This window comes from Triturus cristatus, chromosome 7 (genome assembly GCF_964204655.1).
Source record: "Triturus cristatus chromosome 7, aTriCri1.1, whole genome shotgun sequence".
In the NCBI taxonomy this organism is placed as follows: domain Eukaryota; kingdom Metazoa; phylum Chordata; class Amphibia; order Caudata; family Salamandridae; genus Triturus; species Triturus cristatus.
The window spans coordinates 1,639,152,371-1,639,170,925 of NC_140590.1; the positions used below are offsets into that span (position 1 = coordinate 1,639,152,371).

The window sequence follows — 18,555 nt, forward strand, 5'->3', positions numbered from 1 at the left end:
AAAAATTCAGGCCAGAAGGTCAGAATTCAGGACAAAAATTCAGGCCAGAAGGTCAGAATGCAGGACAAAACTTTGGGATAAAATGTACGTTTTGCAGACACATCAGAGGAGGTCGCACAATATTACATAAGTAAATAGACAACCAACACAAGTACAAGTCAAAATAAGTTTATATTAGGTTGAGAGAACCTTGCACTGCATCCGTTGTGTGTGCAAGTGAAACTTAAACACCTGTGTTTGCATATTAAATACATTGAAGAAAAAGATCGAAGCTGAAGGCTTTTCAGATCTTACATGCCCCCTCTACCCCAGTGAAAAAAAACACCCAATCTGATCATTCATCCCAAGGGGATGTGATGTGTAACAGCTAAGGGGGCTCAGAAGACCAGGGTAAACATGAAAATAATAATAGCACAAAAGCAGAAACTTTGCACTATTGGAGAAAAAAAACAAATAATAAAGGACAATTGTATTTGTACCATTATTACTGGCACTGGGGTTCAGAAAAAGAAAACCTTTTTAATTATCAAGCTTGAAAGAACATTTAGTCGAAACCTAGGTAGGTTAAGCCGTCACTCCTGTTATCCAGAAACCAGAGTGAGGGCGTTGTGGACTAATAAAAGCACTACTAAGGCGTTTCAGATCAAAAGACCAAACGTGAGGTGCGCCATGTTGCAGGGATTCTGCTTATGCACAGGACTATGCGCAGGAAACCAGGACCTCAGAGAATTGTGGTGTACCAGAAACTCCCCTCAGAACTAAGAACCCCTATCCGACTAGCTTAGTGTCACATTCGTTATCCGAGATTTAGCTCGGCGGTCCTAATGTATAGACAACCCAGAACAAGCGACTTAGATACTCTCAGGAGTGGTGGGAATCCGAAGTACCCGTTGGTAGCTATATATCAGTCCACAACAGAATAACAAAGACACAGTAAAGTTTAAAGAGTTTATTTTATAAACCTCGCATCCTAAGATGCAGTACTTTGGCTAACACAAGCAGACAAATGGTTAGGATCAGCACCATCAGCATTGTTACAATACCATAGAAAATGAAAGGAGCAATCATAATAATAATGACAGTGGAAAGCAACCACCCTCCTTTCTCTAGCAACTAATAAATAAGACTAATAGAAGGTCTCTTAGGCTTGCATGGGGGACCCCATACCTTATAGATCAGCTTAGTGGAATCACATCACAGGATCAGCTAGGCTCTCTCCTGCAACAGCTCTTCGTTTCGAATGTAACAGAAAACATGCTGCTCTGTAATATTAAAGGGCTCGTCTTTCAGGTATTGGCAGCTGTCATAGATTGCTTTCGGTCACGGTTCATTTGCTCCACAACACTATTGCCCTCAGGCCGGTATGGAGACGAAAATTTGACTTGGATCCCCAAACTTCTCATGGCTTCTTTGTAAGCCCTAGAGGCAAACGCAGGGCCCTGGTCAGAATGAAGGGTACCACATGCAAAACTTCCAATAAAGACACGTAAATCCTTGATGACCGTCCGGGCATCAGTACTCCTTTGCGGCCACACCCACAGAAAACGTATGCACGAATCCACTGCAACCAAAATGTACTTGTGCGCAGTATCAGAGGAAAAAGGACCGCAGTGATCTAAATAAACACACGCAAGTGGTTGATTAGATATAAACAGCTGCGTCTGTGGTGGACGCGCGACAGTAGAAGGTTTAATCTGCTGGCAAATGTCACATAAAAGAACATAAGCTTGCGTTTGTTTGTACAAACCGTACCACCAGTAACGTTGCTGCAAAAGAGATACAGTCGCCGAAACGCCGGCGTGCGCAGACGCAACACCTTCGTGGGCAGCTGCAATCAGAGATGGTCTGCAGTCCGCGTTGGGAATCAATCTGTCACCAACGTCGTTAATCCTCACTAACGGGACGTTATCAGGACTTAAACGATAATGGTAGTGGGAAGGGAATCCTTTCGGAAAGCCCGTCCCTGTCTCGAACGCAGCAATAGCTGCCAAGATGTCATCATCAATCCTAGTTTTGGATCTTGTAACTGCTGCTACTAAATATGTCGCCACTGCGGTTTTTGCTGCCTCGTCAGCCAAACTGTTACCGACAGCATGGACACCAACACGCTGGTGACCAAGAGTGTGAATTACATTCATGAGGGGCAGACCTTCTTTAAGTTCTGCCACTCGAACCCAAAGCGTTTTGTGCTTCACTGTGCTACCTTTCGAATCACGAAAGTCATTGTGACTCCAAAAGTGTAGATTCTCGTTGTACGATTGAACACAATAGAACGAGTCACTCACTATAAGGGTGGTCACTCGAGGATCAGGAAACTCCAGTGCAAGCACCAGAGCTTTCAGCTCAGCCAACTGCGCGGTAACATCACCCAAAGACTGCGTATACACGACATCAGACTGGAACTCACCATTCACGAAAGTGCCCGCAACAATTGCGCAGGCTGCTGAATAGGCGAGCTTTGATCCAGTTGCGGGTTGCGCAGACCCATCAGTGTATATGACACAATGGTACTCCTCGAGCGGGCGCAAAGTCACAGGAGCCGGATGAACAAATTCATACTCCAAGAACTCCTGTGTCTGTAATGCCGCGTCAAAGATATATGTGACGTCAGGCGAAGTCAAGGAGTTTGCCCATTGTATCCACCTTGGATGCAAAGCCTTAGAATTAGGTACACTGGCTTTAGTGACCACCTCAAGGGCAGGGTACGGTGTTACCACCAGCATGTGCTTCCCCTGTGATAGCGCTCGCTCTTTCAGGATCGCCATCTGAACTGCTGTCAGTACTTTCTCGACAGCGGAGAAGCGCAGCTCAGCCGAAGTGTACAGATGAGATTTATATGCAATGGGGACGGTGTCGCCCTCATTGAACGTCAAGTAGGTGAAACCCACTGCACCCGGTACAATTCTAATGACTAGGTTAGTGTGGTTATCACGAGTTTGTAAAAACTTTGAAGCAAGAAGATCAGACTGCAAAGATTGCAATGCAGCCGAATGCTCAGGCAGCCAGCAAGATTTGGTAAAAGTAGGTTGTACCAAGGCATAAAGCGACTTGATACGCTGGGCATAATCAGGAATGTAGGTACGACCGAAATTCAGAAAACCCAGAAAAGATTGCAATTTCTTCAGTGTCGTAGGAGTACTAAGGCGTGCGCATTTCTCAAGGAACTGCGGAGCCAAGCCTCGACCCCCATGATTGAGTTCGTACCCCAAGAACAACACTGTGAACTCGGCAATGTGGGACTTGGCAAAGTTGAACTTGTAACCGATATCAGCAAACATAGTTATCATGTTACCCACGCGAGCAAGGTGTGGAAGCAACTCGTCGTCCGTCAGGTAGATGTCATCTACATACGAATATGCTTTCGGGTCAATCATCTCCAAAAGTGAGACCACACGAGCAGCAAAGAACCCGGGGCTGTTTTTTTAGCCCATCGGGAGCCTTTTGAACCTCTTTTGTTTGCCACCCGAGGTAAACACCGTCCACTCATAGCTATGAGGAGACAGGTTGTGGCTATAAAAGCCATTGGAGATGTCAAGAGTAGTTTTAAATCGTTTTCTCACAAGACTATCGACAAGAGCCGAACTGTGTGTATTCTGTACCGCACATGTCCTGCAGTGCGAATTTAAGTGCCGTTAATCCAAAACTAGGCGGTACGATCCGTCAGGCTTTGTCACAGTGAATAAAGGATTATTCATAGGTGACACACATTTTTCAATTACTCCCTGATATTCCAATTGCTCAAGGATGGACGCGACGTGAGATCGAGCTTCGCGAAGCATCGGGTATTGGGGTTGTGGCTGGGGTTCCGACCGCAACGGAATAGTATGATTGGGAGAAAATTTGTCCCAGCCCACCGAGTACGGTACAATGCAGGTGCGAGCACCTGCGCCCACTCCCCAGCTAACCTATTAGAATGTTCCAGTGGCACTGTGTGCCCAATGGACAGGAGGATTACCACCTCCCCTCTAGGAGCCTCTAACACGAAAGCCGGGGGCCAATCCGCCTCCGCCAAAAGGATATCATAGGTGGAGGTTAGATATCCCAAAATACCACTTTAATTTTACGTTGTATGTCACCCTCAATTAAAAGGTCAATTGTAAACATCCGTTCAGGGGGAGCTACGCGAGTATCAGCAGTTTCAACACTTACAAATGTATCAGTTGCTGTCGCCGCCAGAAACGGACGCAGCGCTTGTCGCAATACTGTAACTTCCGCCGCGCTGTCTAGCAGCGTTAGCGCCCATGTCTGGTTCAGAAGCTGCATCCGTACAATCTGAGGCATATCTCGCAGTCAGAGCAGCAACTTTCTTCTTTTGAAACGGGGGTCTTTGACGTGCAGACTCGTCCTGCTTGCCTTTACCGTCAGTCTGACGGGGCTGCTCACGACCTTGAGCACCCCTTCCTTTCCCACGATCTCCGCCACCGGATTGAAAAGCCGATGTTTCCTGTGAAGAACGAGGAGAGCGTTGTTCAGGAACCTGAAATCTATCAGGTGACTTAATATTAGAATGATCGCGCAAATCATAAGTGCGTTCACTTTGTATCTGCACCGGCGACGCAGAACGAGACCTCCGTTTCTCTTGCTGCTTCCCCTGTTTTTTAGCTCGCCAACTTTGTTTTGGAAAGTTGGGCTTTTCGTCCTTGGTAGACAAACTCACTTTAGGCTGCTGCACTGCAGTCGGAATGATCACGGCGGGTTTCACACCCAAGGTGCTACGACTCACCATTCTGTAGGCTTTCGCTATAATTTTAGCGAATTCCTTTGGCCTGTCGCCTGGATCCACAAGTGCCAACATATTGCACACCTGGAATTGCATGGTATCTCCTTTGAGGTTGCCCATCACCATGGAATAAACCACATCGAAGCTATCGACAAGCCTCAATCCCAACTCAATCGCTGCCTCAGCACCATGATTGTCTTGGACCTTCTTGATGACTGAGGGCAGTACAGACAGAGACGGAGTGCCATAGCACTTCGCATAGGTCACAGCAAAGACCTTGCCCCAATTGTCACAGTCGACAATATCTGGGACTAGATCCTTCGGCAAAGTTATAGTGAGGATCCTGTGTTTATCCACAGGAGAAGTATTTGGAAACACGGCTTCAAATTGATCAAATTTTTCAGCAAGCCAGTAAGGGAATTCATCCCTATTTTGGGGGCGCTTGCCGACAACCGAATTAACCATAACAGGACTGATGACCGTCGCATGATGGTCAGTCGTGTGGCCCGCAACTGCAGGTGCCCCTACCTGTACATTGCGAGACACGTACTGCACTAACGCCCTATGGACTGTAATCAGGGCAGTGTGTAGTACTCGTAACTCCGCCACCGCCACAGTCATGTAGCGGGGATGGGGTGTATAACTGGCCAGCACCGGCAATGTGGCCCCTGCAATTGACAACGGGCCCATTCTCGCCGGTGCTACCGCATGGGGAAGGGCGCCATTAAACCAAATAGTATGCTGCCAGGCAGTAAGGGGAATCTCAAGTGTCCGATAAGGGGCATAGGCTGCAGGCATCGCGGTGTGAGTATATTCGTGGAACAAATTGTCGTTTGCATCCACTTTATCAAACGTCACCCAAGAGTAAAACAACTCATACGGGAATGCCGCATCAGTGCCTACCACTAAAATAACAGCCAAGCCATCATCCGGGACCCCATAGACCCTCAAATGTGCGGTCAGGGGAACCCTACTATGCGCGGCAACATTGACCGCCATCGGAACACTCACACGAACAACGAAAAGCTATACTGTAGCACTGGGGTTCAGAAAAGAAAACCTTTTTAATTATCAAGCTTGAAAGAACCTTTAGTCGAAACCTAGGTAGGTTAAGCCGTCACTCCCATTATCCGGAAACCAGAGTGAGAGCGTTGTGGACTAATAAAAGCACTACTAAGGCGTTTCAGAGCAAAAGACCAAACGTTAGGTGCGCCATGTTGCAGGGATTCTGCTTATGCACAGAACTATGCGCAGGAAACCAGGACCTCAGATAATTGTGGTGTACCAGAAACTCCCCTCAGAACTAAGAACCCCTATCCGACTAGCTTAGTGTCACATTCGTTATCCGAGATTTAGCTCGGCGGTCCCAATGTATAGACAACCCAGAACAAGCGACTTAGATACTCTCAGGAGTGGTGGGAATCCGAAGTACCCGTTGGTAGCTATATATCAGTCCACGACAGAATAACAAAGACACGGTAAAGTTTAAAGAGTTTATTTTATAAACCTCGCGTCCTAAGATGCAGTACTTTGGCTAACACAAGCAGACAAATGGTTAGGATCAGCATTGTTACAAAACCATAGAAAATGAAAGGAGCAATCATAATAATAATGACAGTGGAAAGCAACCACCCTCCTTTCTCTAGCAACTAATAAAGAAGACTAATAGAAGGTCTCTTAGGCTTGCATGGGGGACCCCATACCTTATAGATCAGCTTAGTGGAATCACATCACAGGATCAGCTAGGCTCTCTCCTGCAACAGCTCTTCGTTTCGAATGTAACAGAAAACATGCTGCTCTGTAATATTAAAGGGCTCGTCTTTCAGGTATTGGCAGCTGTCATAGATTGCTTTCGGTCACGGTTCATTTGCTCCACAACACTATTGCCCTCAGGCCGGTATGGAGACGAAAATTTGACTTGGATCCCCAAACTTCTCATGGCTTCTTTGTAAGCCCTAGAGGCAAACGCAGGGCCCTGGTCAGAATGAAGGGTACCACATGCAAAACTTCCAATAAAGACACGTAAATCCTTGATGACCGTCCGGGCATCAGTACTCCTTTGCGGCCACACCCACAGAAAACGTATGCACGAATCCACTGCAACCAAAATGTACTTGTGCGCAGTATCAGAGGAAAAAGGACCGCAGTGATCTAAATAAACACACGCAAGTGGTTGATTAGATATAAACAGCTGCGTCTGTGGTGGACGCGCGACAGTAGAAGGTTTAATCTGCTGGCAAATGTCACATAAAAGAACATAAGCTTGCGTTTGTTTGTACAAACCGTACCACCAGTAACGTTGCTGCAAAAGAGATACAGTCGCCGAAACGCCGGCGTGCGCAGACGCAACACCTTCGTGGGCAGCTGCAATCAGAGATGGTCTGCAGTCCGCGTTGGGAATCAATCTGTCACCAACGTCGTTAATCCTCACTAACGGGACGTTATCAGGACTTAAACGATAATGGTAGTGGGAAGGGAATCCTTTCGGAAAGCCCGTCCCTGTCTCGGACGCAGCAATAGCTGCCAAGATGTCATCATCAATCCTAGTTTTGGATCTTGTAACTGCTGCTACTAAATATGTCGCCACTGCGGTTTTTGCTGCCTCGTCAGCCAAACTGTTACCGACAGCATGGACACCAACACGCTGGTGACCAAGAGTGTGAATTACATTCATGAGGGGCAGACCTTCTTTAAGTTCTGCCACTCGAACCCAAAGCGTTTTGTGCTTCACTGTGCTACCTTTCGAATCACGAAAGTCATTGTGACTCCAAAAGTGTAGATTCTCGTTGTACGATTGAACACAATAGAACGAGTCACTCACTATAAGGGTGGTCACTCGAGGATCAGGAAACTCCAGTGCAAGCACCAGAGCTTTCAGCTCAGCCAACTGCGCGGTAACATCACCCAAAGACTGCGTATACACGACATCAGACTGGAACTCACCATTCACGAAAGTGCCCGCAACAATTGCGCAGGCTGCTGAATAGGCGAGCTTTGATCCAGTTGCGGGTTGCGCAGACCCATCAGTGTATATGACACAATGGTACTCCTCGAGCGGGCGCAAAGTCACAGGAGCCGGATGAACAAATTCATACTCCAAGAACTCCTGTGTCTGTAATGCCGCGTCAAAGATATATGTGACGTCAGGCGAAGTCAAGGAGTTTGCCCATTGTATCCACCTTGGATGCAAAGCCTTAGAATTAGGTACACTGGCTTTAGTGACCACCTCAAGGGCAGGGTACGGTGTTACCACCAGCATGTGCTTCCCCTGTGATAGCGCTCGCTCTTTCAGGATCGCCATCTGAACTGCTGTCAGTACTTTCTCGACAGCGGAGAAGCGCAGCTCAGCCGAAGTGTACAGATGAGATTTATATGCAATGGGGACGGTGTCGCCCTCATTGAACGTCAAGTAGGTGAAACCCACTGCACCCGGTACAATTCTAATGACTAGGTTAGTGTGGTTATCACGAGTTTGTAAAAACTTTGAAGCAAGAAGATCAGACTGCAAAGATTGCAATGCAGCCGAATGCTCAGGCAGACAGCTAGATTTGGTAAAAGTAGGTTGTACCAAGGCATAAAGCGACTTGATACGCTGGGCATAATCAGGAATGTAGGTACGACCGAAATTCAGAAAACCCAGAAAAGATTGCAATTTCTTCAGTGTCGTAGGAGTACTAAGGCGTGCGCATTTCTCAAGGAACTGCGGAGCCAAGCCTCGACCCCCATCATTGAGTTCGTACCCCAAGAACAACACTGTGAACTCGGCAATGTGGGACTTGGCAAAGTTGAACTTGTAACCGATATCAGCAAACATAGTTATCATGTTACCCACGCGAGCAAGGTGTGGAAGCAACTCGTCGTCCGTCAGGTAGATGTCATCTACATACGAATATGCTTTCGGGTCAATCATCTCCAAAAGTGAGACCACACGAGCAGCAAAGAACCCGGGGCTGTTTTTTTAGGCCATCGGGAGCCTTTTGAACCTCTTTTGTTTGCCACCCGAGGTAAACACCGTCCACTCATAGCTATGAGGAGACAGGTTGTGGCTATAAAAGCCATTGGAGATGTCAAGAGTAGTTTTAAATCGTTTTCTCACGAGACTATCGACAAGAGCCGAACTGTGTGTATTCTGTACCGCACATGTCCGGCAGTGCGAATTTAAGTGCCGTTAATCCAAAACTAGGCGGTACGATCCGTCAGGCTTTGTCACAGTGAATAAAGGATTATTCATAGGTGACACACATGTTTCAATTACTCCCTGATATTCCAATTGCTCAAGGATGGACGCGACGTGAGATCGAGCTTCGCGACGCATCGGGTATTGGGGTTGTGGCTGGGGTTCCGACCGCAACGGAATAGTATGATTGGGAGAAAATTTGTCCCAGCCCACCGAGTACGGTACAATGCAGGTGCGAGCACCTGCGCCCACTCCCCAGCTAACCTATTAGAATGTTCCAGTGGCACTGTGTGCCCAAAGGACAGGAGGATTACCACCTCCCCTCTAGGAGCCTCTAACACGAAAGCCGGGGGCCAATCCGCCTCCGCCAAAAGGATATCATAGGTGGAGGTTAGATATCCCAAAATACCACTTTAATTTTACGTTGTATGTCACCCTCAATTAAAAGGTCAATTGTAAACATCCGTTCAGGGGGAGCTACGCGAGTATCAGCAGTTTCAACACTTACAAATGTATCAGTTGCTGTCGCCGCCAGAAACGGACGCAGCGCTTGTCGCAATACTGTAACTTCCGCCGCGCTGTCTAGCAGCGTTAGCGCCCATGTCTGGTTCAGAAGCTGCATCCGTACAATCTGAGGCATATCTCGCAGTCAGAGCAGCAACTTTCTTCTTTTGAAACGGGGGTCTTTGACGTGCAGACTCGTCCTGCTTGCCTTTACCGTCAGTCTGACGGGGCTGCTCACGACCTTGAGCACCCCTTCCTTTCCCACGATCTCCGCCACCGGATTGAAAAGCCGATGTTTCCTGTGAAGAACGAGGAGAGCGTTGTTCAGGAACCTGAAATCTATCAGGTGACTTAATATTAGAATGATCGCGCAAATCATAAGTGCGTTCACTTTGTATCTGCACCGGCGACGCAGAACGAGACCTCCGTTTCTCTTGCTGCTTCCCCTGTTTTTTAGCTCGCCAACTTTGTTTTGGAAAGTTGGGCTTTTTGTCCTTGGTAGACAAACTCACTTTAGGCTGCTGCACTGCAGTCGGAATGATCACGGCGGGTTTCACACCCAAGGTGCTACGACCCACCATTCTGTAGGCTTTCGCTATAATTTTAGCGAATTCCTTTGGCCTGTCGCCTGGATCCACAAGTGCCAACATATTGCACACCTGGAATTGCATGGTATCTCCTTTGAGGTTGCCCATAACCATGGAATAAACCACATCGAAGCTATCGACAAGCCTCAATCCCAACTCAATCGCTGCCTCAGCACCATGATTGTCTTGGACCTTCTTGATGACTGAGGGCAGTACAGACAGAGACGGAGTGCCATAGCACTTCGCATAGGTCACAGCAAAGACCTTGCCCCAATTGTCACAGTCGACAATATCTGGGACTAGATCCTTCGGCAAAGTTATAGTGAGGATCCTGTGTTTATCCACAGGAGAAGTATTTGGAAACACGGCTTCAAATTGATCAAATTTTTCAGCAAGCCAGTAAGGGAATTCATCCCTATTTTGGGGGCGCTTGCCGACAACCGAATTAACCATAACAGGACTGATGACCGTCGCATGATGGTCAGTCGTGTGGCCCGCAACTGCAGGTGCCCCTACCTGTACATTGCGAGACACGTACTGCACTAACGCCCTATGGACTGTAATCAGGGCAGTGTGTAGTACTCGTAACTCCGCCACCGCCACAGTCATGTAGCGGGGATGGGGTGTATAACTGGCCAGCACCGGCAATGTGGCCCCTGCAATTGACAACGGGCCCATTCTCGCCGGTGCTACCGCATGGGGAAGGGCGCCATTAAACCAAATAGTATGCTGCCAGGCAGTAAGGGGAATCTCAAGTGTCCGATAAGGGGCATAGGCTGCAGGCATCGCGGTGTGAGTATATTCGTGGAACAAATTGTCGTTTGCATCCACTTTATCAAACGTCACCCAAGAGTAAAACAACTCATACGGGAATGCCGCATCAGCGCCTACCACTAAAATAACAGCCAAGCCATCATCCGGGACCCCATAGACCCTCAAATGTGCGGTCAGGGGAACCCTACTATGCGCGGCAACATTGACCGCCATCGGAACACTCACACGAACAACGAAAAGCTATACTGTAGCACTGGGGTTCAGAAAAGAAAACCTTTTTAATTATCAAGCTTGAAAGAACCTTTAGTCGAAACCTAGGTAGGTTAAGCCGTCACTCCCATTATCCGGAAACCAGAGTGAGAGCGTTGTGGACTAATAAAAGCACTACTAAGGCGTTTCAGAGCAAAAGACCAAACGTTAGGTGCGCCATGTTGCAGGGATTCTGCTTATGCACAGAACTATGCGCAGGAAACCAGGACCTCAGATAATTGTGGTGTACCAGAAACTCCCCTCAGAACTAAGAACCCCTATCCGACTAGCTTAGTGTCACATTCGTTATCCGAGATTTAGCTCGGCGGTCCCAATGTATAGACAACCCAGAACAAGCGACTTAGATACTCTCAGGAGTGGTGGGAATCCGAAGTACCCGTTGGTAGCTATATATCAGTCCACGACAGAATAACAAAGACACGGTAAAGTTTAAAGAGTTTATTTTATAAACCTCGCGTCCTAAGATGCAGTACTTTGGCTAACACAAGCAGACAAATGGTTAGGATCAGCATTGTTACAAAACCATAGAAAATGAAAGGAGCAATCATAATAATAATGACAGTGGAAAGCAACCACCCTCCTTTCTCTAGCAACTAATAAAGAAGACTAATAGAAGGTCTCTTAGGCTTGCATGGGGGACCCCATACCTTATAGATCAGCTTAGTGGAATCACATCACAGGATCAGCTAGGCTCTCTCCTGCAACAGCTCTTCGTTTCGAATGTAACAGAAAACATGCTGCTCTGTAATATTAAAGGGCTTGTCTTTAAGGTATTGGCAGCTGTATGTATGTTATGGCTAAGAAGTGGTACGATCAACCTGAACACAACAACCTGCCCCGTCTAGTGACCCAGACTCGTTCTTTACACGGTGTACAGACCAAGGTCACAGCTCGCTGTTAAGGATGTTAAACAACAGACGGTTCTCATGTGAAGCAAAGTCGAGTCAGCAGTTCTCGAATGAATAACATGTAACAACAGTGTCGCGTGCAAAAGCAGCAGAAGCAGCAAGGCTGGCTTTCTAACAGCCATCGAGGCTATGCTAACTTAGCGTTGTACATAGGGAGTGGGTAACCCATACTACAGCTTGTGTGACAGTTTAAGAGGCTAACAGTGGATTCACCTGGGTAACACATGCAAACATTAAACCTTAAACCTCCGCCTCCCTAGAGGGTGGCCCCTGGTGAGGTGAAAGGAGCCTGTAAGACTTGGGGGTCTCTAGTTGGCACAGGTATGCACTTGTGACAAATAGGGACCTCCTCCTCTAGTCAGGGTAAAGGGGTACATTTCCAAAATAACCCCTGCTCACCCCCTTGGTAGCTTGGCACGAGCAGACAGGCTTATCTCAGAGGCAGTGTGTAAAGCATTTGTGAAAACATACAGTAACCAAGTGACAACACTACAGATGGACACCACACAGGTTTTATATCAATAATAAGTATTCTTTATATAGATTTGCCACAAGGCCATTAAACAACAAAAATCCACAATACTGTTACTTTAGATGGTAGAATTTAGCTTAGTTCTCTTAAGTTCTTAGATGCGACACCTTAAGTCAATGTACCTTTTAGATACGACACGCAGGGCAACGAGAGTGTTGCAACGATGTTGATGCAATGAAGTTTTTGGTGCAAAGAAATAAAGACGTGAAGATCTTCCTGATATGGCACGCTTCTCCGATGTTGCGAGAAGACTCGACTCGATGTGTCAGCTACAGCGGCAACATCCCTTTACGTGATGCGACGACAGCGGCCTTGGCGGCGACACTCTTCTACGAAGTAGCGAGACGCTTCCGCTCGATGCGATGTTGCAGCAGCGACACCCCTTTATGCGATGCGATGACAGCAGCTCCGATGGTGGCACGCTTCTCCGTGTATGCGAGGCGCTTTTCTTGATGCAGTGCAATGTGACAACTACGATGGCTGCGATGGCGACACACTTCTTCCTCGATGCGAGACTCTTCTCTTGATGCGGTGCAATGCATCAGCTACGATGGCTGCGATGGTGACACGCTTCTTTGGCGTTGCGAGACACTTCTTCGAAGATGCGAGATGCTTCCGCTCGATGTGATGCTGCAGCGTTGACACACTTTACGCGATGCGATGACAACAGCTCCGACGGCGGCACGCTTCTCCTTCTTGAGTCGCGCTTCCAGCTCCTTGCGACACGCAGTCCCTCAGAAGGCCCAAACAGCAGCAGCAGGCACTTCCAAAGGACTCTGGGGAGCTGGGGGGTGAAGTCCGTTGTTCCTGAGACTTCAGCAGGAGGCACGCTCTTTTCCAAGCCCTTGGAGATCCTTCACAAGTTGAGCAAAAGTACACACAAAGTTCCTTTCTCCTCTCTTTGGTAGTAGGCAACCCCTGCAGGCCAATCCCCCAGTTTCAGGAATAGTCTCTCCTCAGTTTCTTCTTGGTTCCTCTCCTCAGCAGAGTTTCTTCTTGTTTCTCAAAGTGATCTAAATTCTTGGGATCAGAGTCCCAATACTTATACCCCAAAATCATTTGTCCTCTGAGGGCAGAGGGGCCTTTGCCTTGTTCAAACCAGTTCTGGTCAGTCTTGGAGCACTTTGTTTACCTGACTCCTTCTTTCCTTTCAGAGTGCAGGGCAGAGACATCAGGCGCACCACAGGAGGTGGAGCCAGCATTGTGGAGGGAAGGCACAGCCCTATTCAGGTCCCAGTTGCAACTGCTCCCACCCATCTGGATGCAGATCTCTCTATTCACCACTGGGACACCTCACCCTGTCTCCTGGAATTCCCCAGCCCTGTCACTCAAACTCCAGACAGGGAATACACAGCCTAGCAGAGGCAGGTTTGAATGGTTAGACAAGGAAATCCCTACTTTCTAAAAGTGGCATTTTCAAACACAGAATGTTAAAACCAACTTCACTAAAAGATGCATTTTATCATTCTTAGTTCAGGCATACTAAATTCGAATTTCTACCATGTGCCCTGAGTCAGTTAGGATTATAACATGTAAGAACCAAACTGCCCATTCTGGCCTATGGAGAACAGGTAGCCTTGCAATAGTGAAAAACGAAAATGGCTGTAATTCACTATTAGAATATGCCACACACACCAGGGCATGTCCTACCTTATCCTTACAATGCACCCTGCCCTTGGGCCTACCATAGGGGTGTCTGATATGAAGAAAAGGAAAGGTTTAGGGACTGGCAAGTGGGTGCACTTGCCCAGTCAGCATGACAGTACCAGACTGCACGCAGGCTCTGCAATGGCAGACTTTAGACACACTTTTACAGGCTGCTTCTGTGGGTGGCACAAACAGTGCGGCAGGCCCACCAGCAGCATTTGGATTTACCAGCCCTGGGCACTCCTGGTGCACTGTACTAGGGTCTGACAGGTAAACCAAACAAACCAATCATGGAATCACAAATTCATGCATTAATTTACAATAGGGAGCACTTGCACTGTGGCACTGGACAGCAGTGGCACAGTGCCCTGAGCAACTAACACCAGCAAAAATACATGAGGCAACAGCAAAAAAATGGAAGGGAGACCCACGCCAATGTGCCAGGTCTAACAGAGCCCATAAACAAAAGCAGTTTGCCATGCCCTGGGCTCTGGCAGGAGAAGGCCCAGCAAATGCTGTCACTGCGCAGAGGCCCATCATCATTCTGTATGTGATAATTAGGCTGACATACAGAATGATCCTGGGCCTGATAGCAGCCTGTGCCAGGCCAGGGAGGGGCTGCTGCAGGCCACTGATCACAGAAGGAGCCTGAGCTGGCCCCTGCAGTGAGAGTTACAGAACTCGCAGGCTGCTTGCAGGGGGAAGCTTGCTCCAATGTCTGAAAATACGGACAAAGGGCGTCCGTGGAAGAAACCCTAACGGACAAAAGGCCCAAATTACGGGCAGTCCGTGAAATTTACGGACGGTTGGTCACCCTAACTGTCTGTGGTGCTGAACTGTGCTATTCTACAGCAACAGCCGCCTGTCTGCCGTGCTCCGCCTTTCAGTATTAGAGACGCAGTTCTCATTGTCGGCACAGTGGTTCATTTCAGCTCCTCAGTGTCAGTCGCCATTGTCTGCGGCGCTGATCTTTCAATTTTAAAGCATCAATCGCCCGTCTCCTGTGCTCCACCTATCAGCAGTACATACGCAGTTCTCACTGTCGTCTCTAGTACATTTCAGCTATTTCATTGTCAGCCGCCACTGTCCGTGGTGCTGAACTTTCAGTTCTAAAGCAGTAGCAACACTATCTGTGGTGCTGAACTGTGCGATTCTAGTCTGACGTGATCCACCTTTCAGCATTACAGACGCAGTTCTCACTGCTGACTCCGTAGTACATTTCAGCTCCTGAGTGGCAGCCGCCACTGTCCGTGGTGCTGAACTTTCACTTCTAATGCAGTTGAGACCCTGTGGTCCTAGAGTTTATGGTGTAGAATTAGCCTGGCTGTTGAGTTTTGCACCTACTGTACTTTGTTTAGAAGGGATTTCTGGGTTTACTCCATTTGCATAGTCCATGCAAGAGAGCAGAGCACTGCTGTGGCCTAAACTCTGTTGAAGGAGATCTATGCAGCCGAAAATCCGTCCCAGGCATTTCAGCACAATTGCTGAGAATTTCACTACAGCATCCTGTTCCAGGATGAGTCCTAGGCATTTTATTGTGCCCTGAAGTAAAATACATTATGCATTTTTATATAAAATTTAGAAACTTAATTCATGTTTCTGGGTGACTGGAAACCTGTAGTTCATTGGAAGGGAAAGTGCATAAAAAGTTAATGGGTCCTTAACATCAGGTCGTAGCAGAACTACTGCAAATTTAATTTGTCACATCCGGCACTTCTATATCGAAAATATTGGCAATTTTCAACAGGGTTTTACGTTCAATATCAAAATATCTGCACTTTCACCCGAACTTGTATATTAATAGCACAATGCATGCACTTTACAAAGGGGCTGCTCTACTATCGATAGGAAAGTAACAGCATCTCTTAGCTGGGTCGTTTCATATTTAAAAGGGCAATGCAGACACATCTCATAAATCATGCTATATACTTAAAGGGACAGTGCAAGTTCTTATATTCACAGCACTTTGCATTCAAATGGAACACAAACTCACCTCCCGCAGTTCAATTACACTTTTAATGGGAGAACCTCATCACATCTGTGCACTACCCCTACACGGAAGACAGCATCAGTTTGTAAGGCACTGGCTCGCCGTCAGTGAGTATCTTTGCACTGTCTTGCACCGTATACTTACTGTATTTTTAACACACTGGATTTCAGTAAAATGAAATCCGTGATATCAGCCATGAAAGGATGAAACACTGAGCCGCGCCACCGGGGTTTCACACCTGCAACTCAGATGCGTGGCTCCCAGCTCTCTCGCCAGCTTGTCTTTTGGAGAGGGCCGCAGGACAGAGGAGACGAGTGTGCCTCCCTAGGCTGCGCTTCCGACGGGATCAGAGGGAGAGGAAATGGAGCGCCGCTCTGAGAGGGAGTGTGGGGCAGGCACGTGATAACAGGGCTCTAGGCCTCGGCTGCTCCTCAGCCCTACTCCCCGCCTGCCAGGGTCTCTCTCGCTGCACCAGAGCTCTGAGGTGGCGCGTGGCGGCGAGCAGGACGTACACGGAAAGAGCCAATTACAGAAAGGTCACCTGCCCGGCTGCGCCGTCATTACGAGAGCAGCTCAGAAGAAGCAGCTGAGGGAGGCGGTGGCGCGAGACTCCCCACCGCCGAGCCGCGTTTTACGGAAAACAAATGTTAGCGATCGATTAACGATAAAACATGGCCTCCTACACCTAGGAGTCATTGGGCCTGGGGCCGTAGGCCTGAACATATTCTTGTCCACCGGCCTTGACATGTGCAGGCCCAGGTTCCCCAGGGCCGGGCTGCCCTCGATTCCCCGAGAGGATGCTGGACGCCAGTCAGAGCTGGAGGAACGTTGCCCAGGAGGAGAGCGCGCGCCCTGTAGGGCGAATGAGATAACAGGGCACCAGGAAATAAGCGAATATAGATAAGTGGTGCAGAGGCCACTGAGCCCCATCAACAGACACTCAAGAACTACTAAGAGCGAAGAAATGGTCTGGGGACCAGAAGGACCCGTCTACTACTGGTTTTAGGAATGTCGAAGAAAGGGAGTACAGGCACAATGAGTAGGTTCTACTGAGAGACAAAAGGAAGAGAGACAAGAAGAATAGAGAAACAAAAGGAACTTGAATAGAGAAAAACATATCTGAAGACGAGAGCAAGAGTGATGCAGGCTGAAAAGACGAGAGCGAGTACTTGGGGAGGAAGATACAAACACACTGGAATTTTTTTCTGATATCTGCTTTATTCTAAGAGGTGATATTATACTCAGTAAATACAGATTCTGCTGAGTGCAGTATTTACCAGGTGCCTTTATACCTCCCCATTTTGAGTTATGTGCCCCAAAATGGGGTTAGCAGAGTAAAATTGAAAATTGCCCCCATTCAGATGCCCAAAATATTGAATTTTTTTCACCACGTAAATTCTACCAGTTATTACCTGGTGAAATTGGTGCAGGACAAACGCACAGTGCTAGTCATATTCCTCGTATAATCCAGATTAAGGCACAAACGTTGTGCAAACTTTGGGCCTGAATTATATCTTGCTGATATGTACACTCCGCCGCATCTGTGACAGAGAATACATACCACCAAGATAATGGTCTGGCCGCCAAATGTAAAAGCGGGCGGACCTAGGGGCATATCATCAAGGGCATTATCGCTGCTTTAGCGGCACTTTTTGCCGCTAAAACGGTGATAATCTTAACGCCCTATGAGCATGGACACATTAGCGCGTGTTTCCATGCATTTTCACCCTTACCCTGAACGCCCAGCTGTGCATCTCTAATGAGATGCAAAGTGGGCATTCCTCCCCCAAATAACGGGAGAAATATAGCTAACCGACATTTCTCCTATTATAAAACCTCCCGCTAATTGGCAGGGCGATAAGAAAAGTAGCGCTAACCGCGCTTATCGCTACTTTTCTTACGCCGGCTTTTAATCTGACTTAGCCATTATGTCCAATGGAAGGTGGATATAATGGTTAAGTCTGCCCTCCCCTATCACCAACGTTTCGTCGATCGTTGTAAAATATGTAGCTATCGCTGGTATTTCTATCGCTTTTGAGATAAGCGTCGCTGATCGCGTGCTATCTCAGCGATAGAAACCAGCGATAGCCGGCGATAATTATCCTAGCACTAAGTGCGCATAGTGATAATTATCGCTGGTTGTTGGTGATATGCCCCCTTAAGATTAATCACGGCGGACCCTACTCCTTCTCCACCATGACCAAACCCCTCTGATAGCCCTGCAGAGCAAGGGTCGTCAAAGGCAGACGTTTAATTCTGCCTACCTAATTTAGATGGGCAGAATTAGAGCTCAGATTTCACTGCCTGTCACCGCCAGAAAATCCCTTGCGGTAAGTGGCAGTGAATACTGTTAAATGATCACCTTGGCATGGCAGAGGACTGCCATGGCAAGGAGAACATTTTCTTATTCTTTTTAAAACCAAAATCCAGCTTTGGGATTTTCTTT

The 18,555-nt window shown here is 47.7% G+C and overlaps 2 protein-coding genes across 2 annotated transcripts; both read right to left on the reverse strand.

Annotated features, from left to right (window-relative positions):
• Positions 1 to 377: 377 nt before the first annotated feature.
• Positions 378 to 2,954, reverse strand: LOC146812602 (uncharacterized). Its single transcript, XM_085615172.1, has 2 exons — positions 1,460 to 2,954; positions 378 to 433 (listed from the first exon to the last, which is right to left on the reverse strand). Exons 1-2 carry the CDS (start codon positions 2,763 to 2,765, stop codon positions 378 to 380), a joined length of 1,362 nt encoding a protein of 453 aa, XP_085471298.1. The 5' UTR covers positions 2,766 to 2,954.
• Positions 2,955 to 5,009: 2,055 nt separating this feature from the next.
• LOC146812603 (uncharacterized) lies at positions 5,010 to 8,210 on the reverse strand. The gene is made up of 2 exons (XM_085615173.1): positions 6,825 to 8,210; positions 5,010 to 5,063 (listed from the first exon to the last, which is right to left on the reverse strand). The coding sequence occupies exons 1-2, from the start codon at positions 8,019 to 8,021 to the stop codon at positions 5,010 to 5,012; spliced, it is 1,251 nt and encodes a 416-aa protein (XP_085471299.1). The 5' UTR covers positions 8,022 to 8,210.
• Positions 8,211 to 18,555: the final 10,345 nt, after the last annotated feature.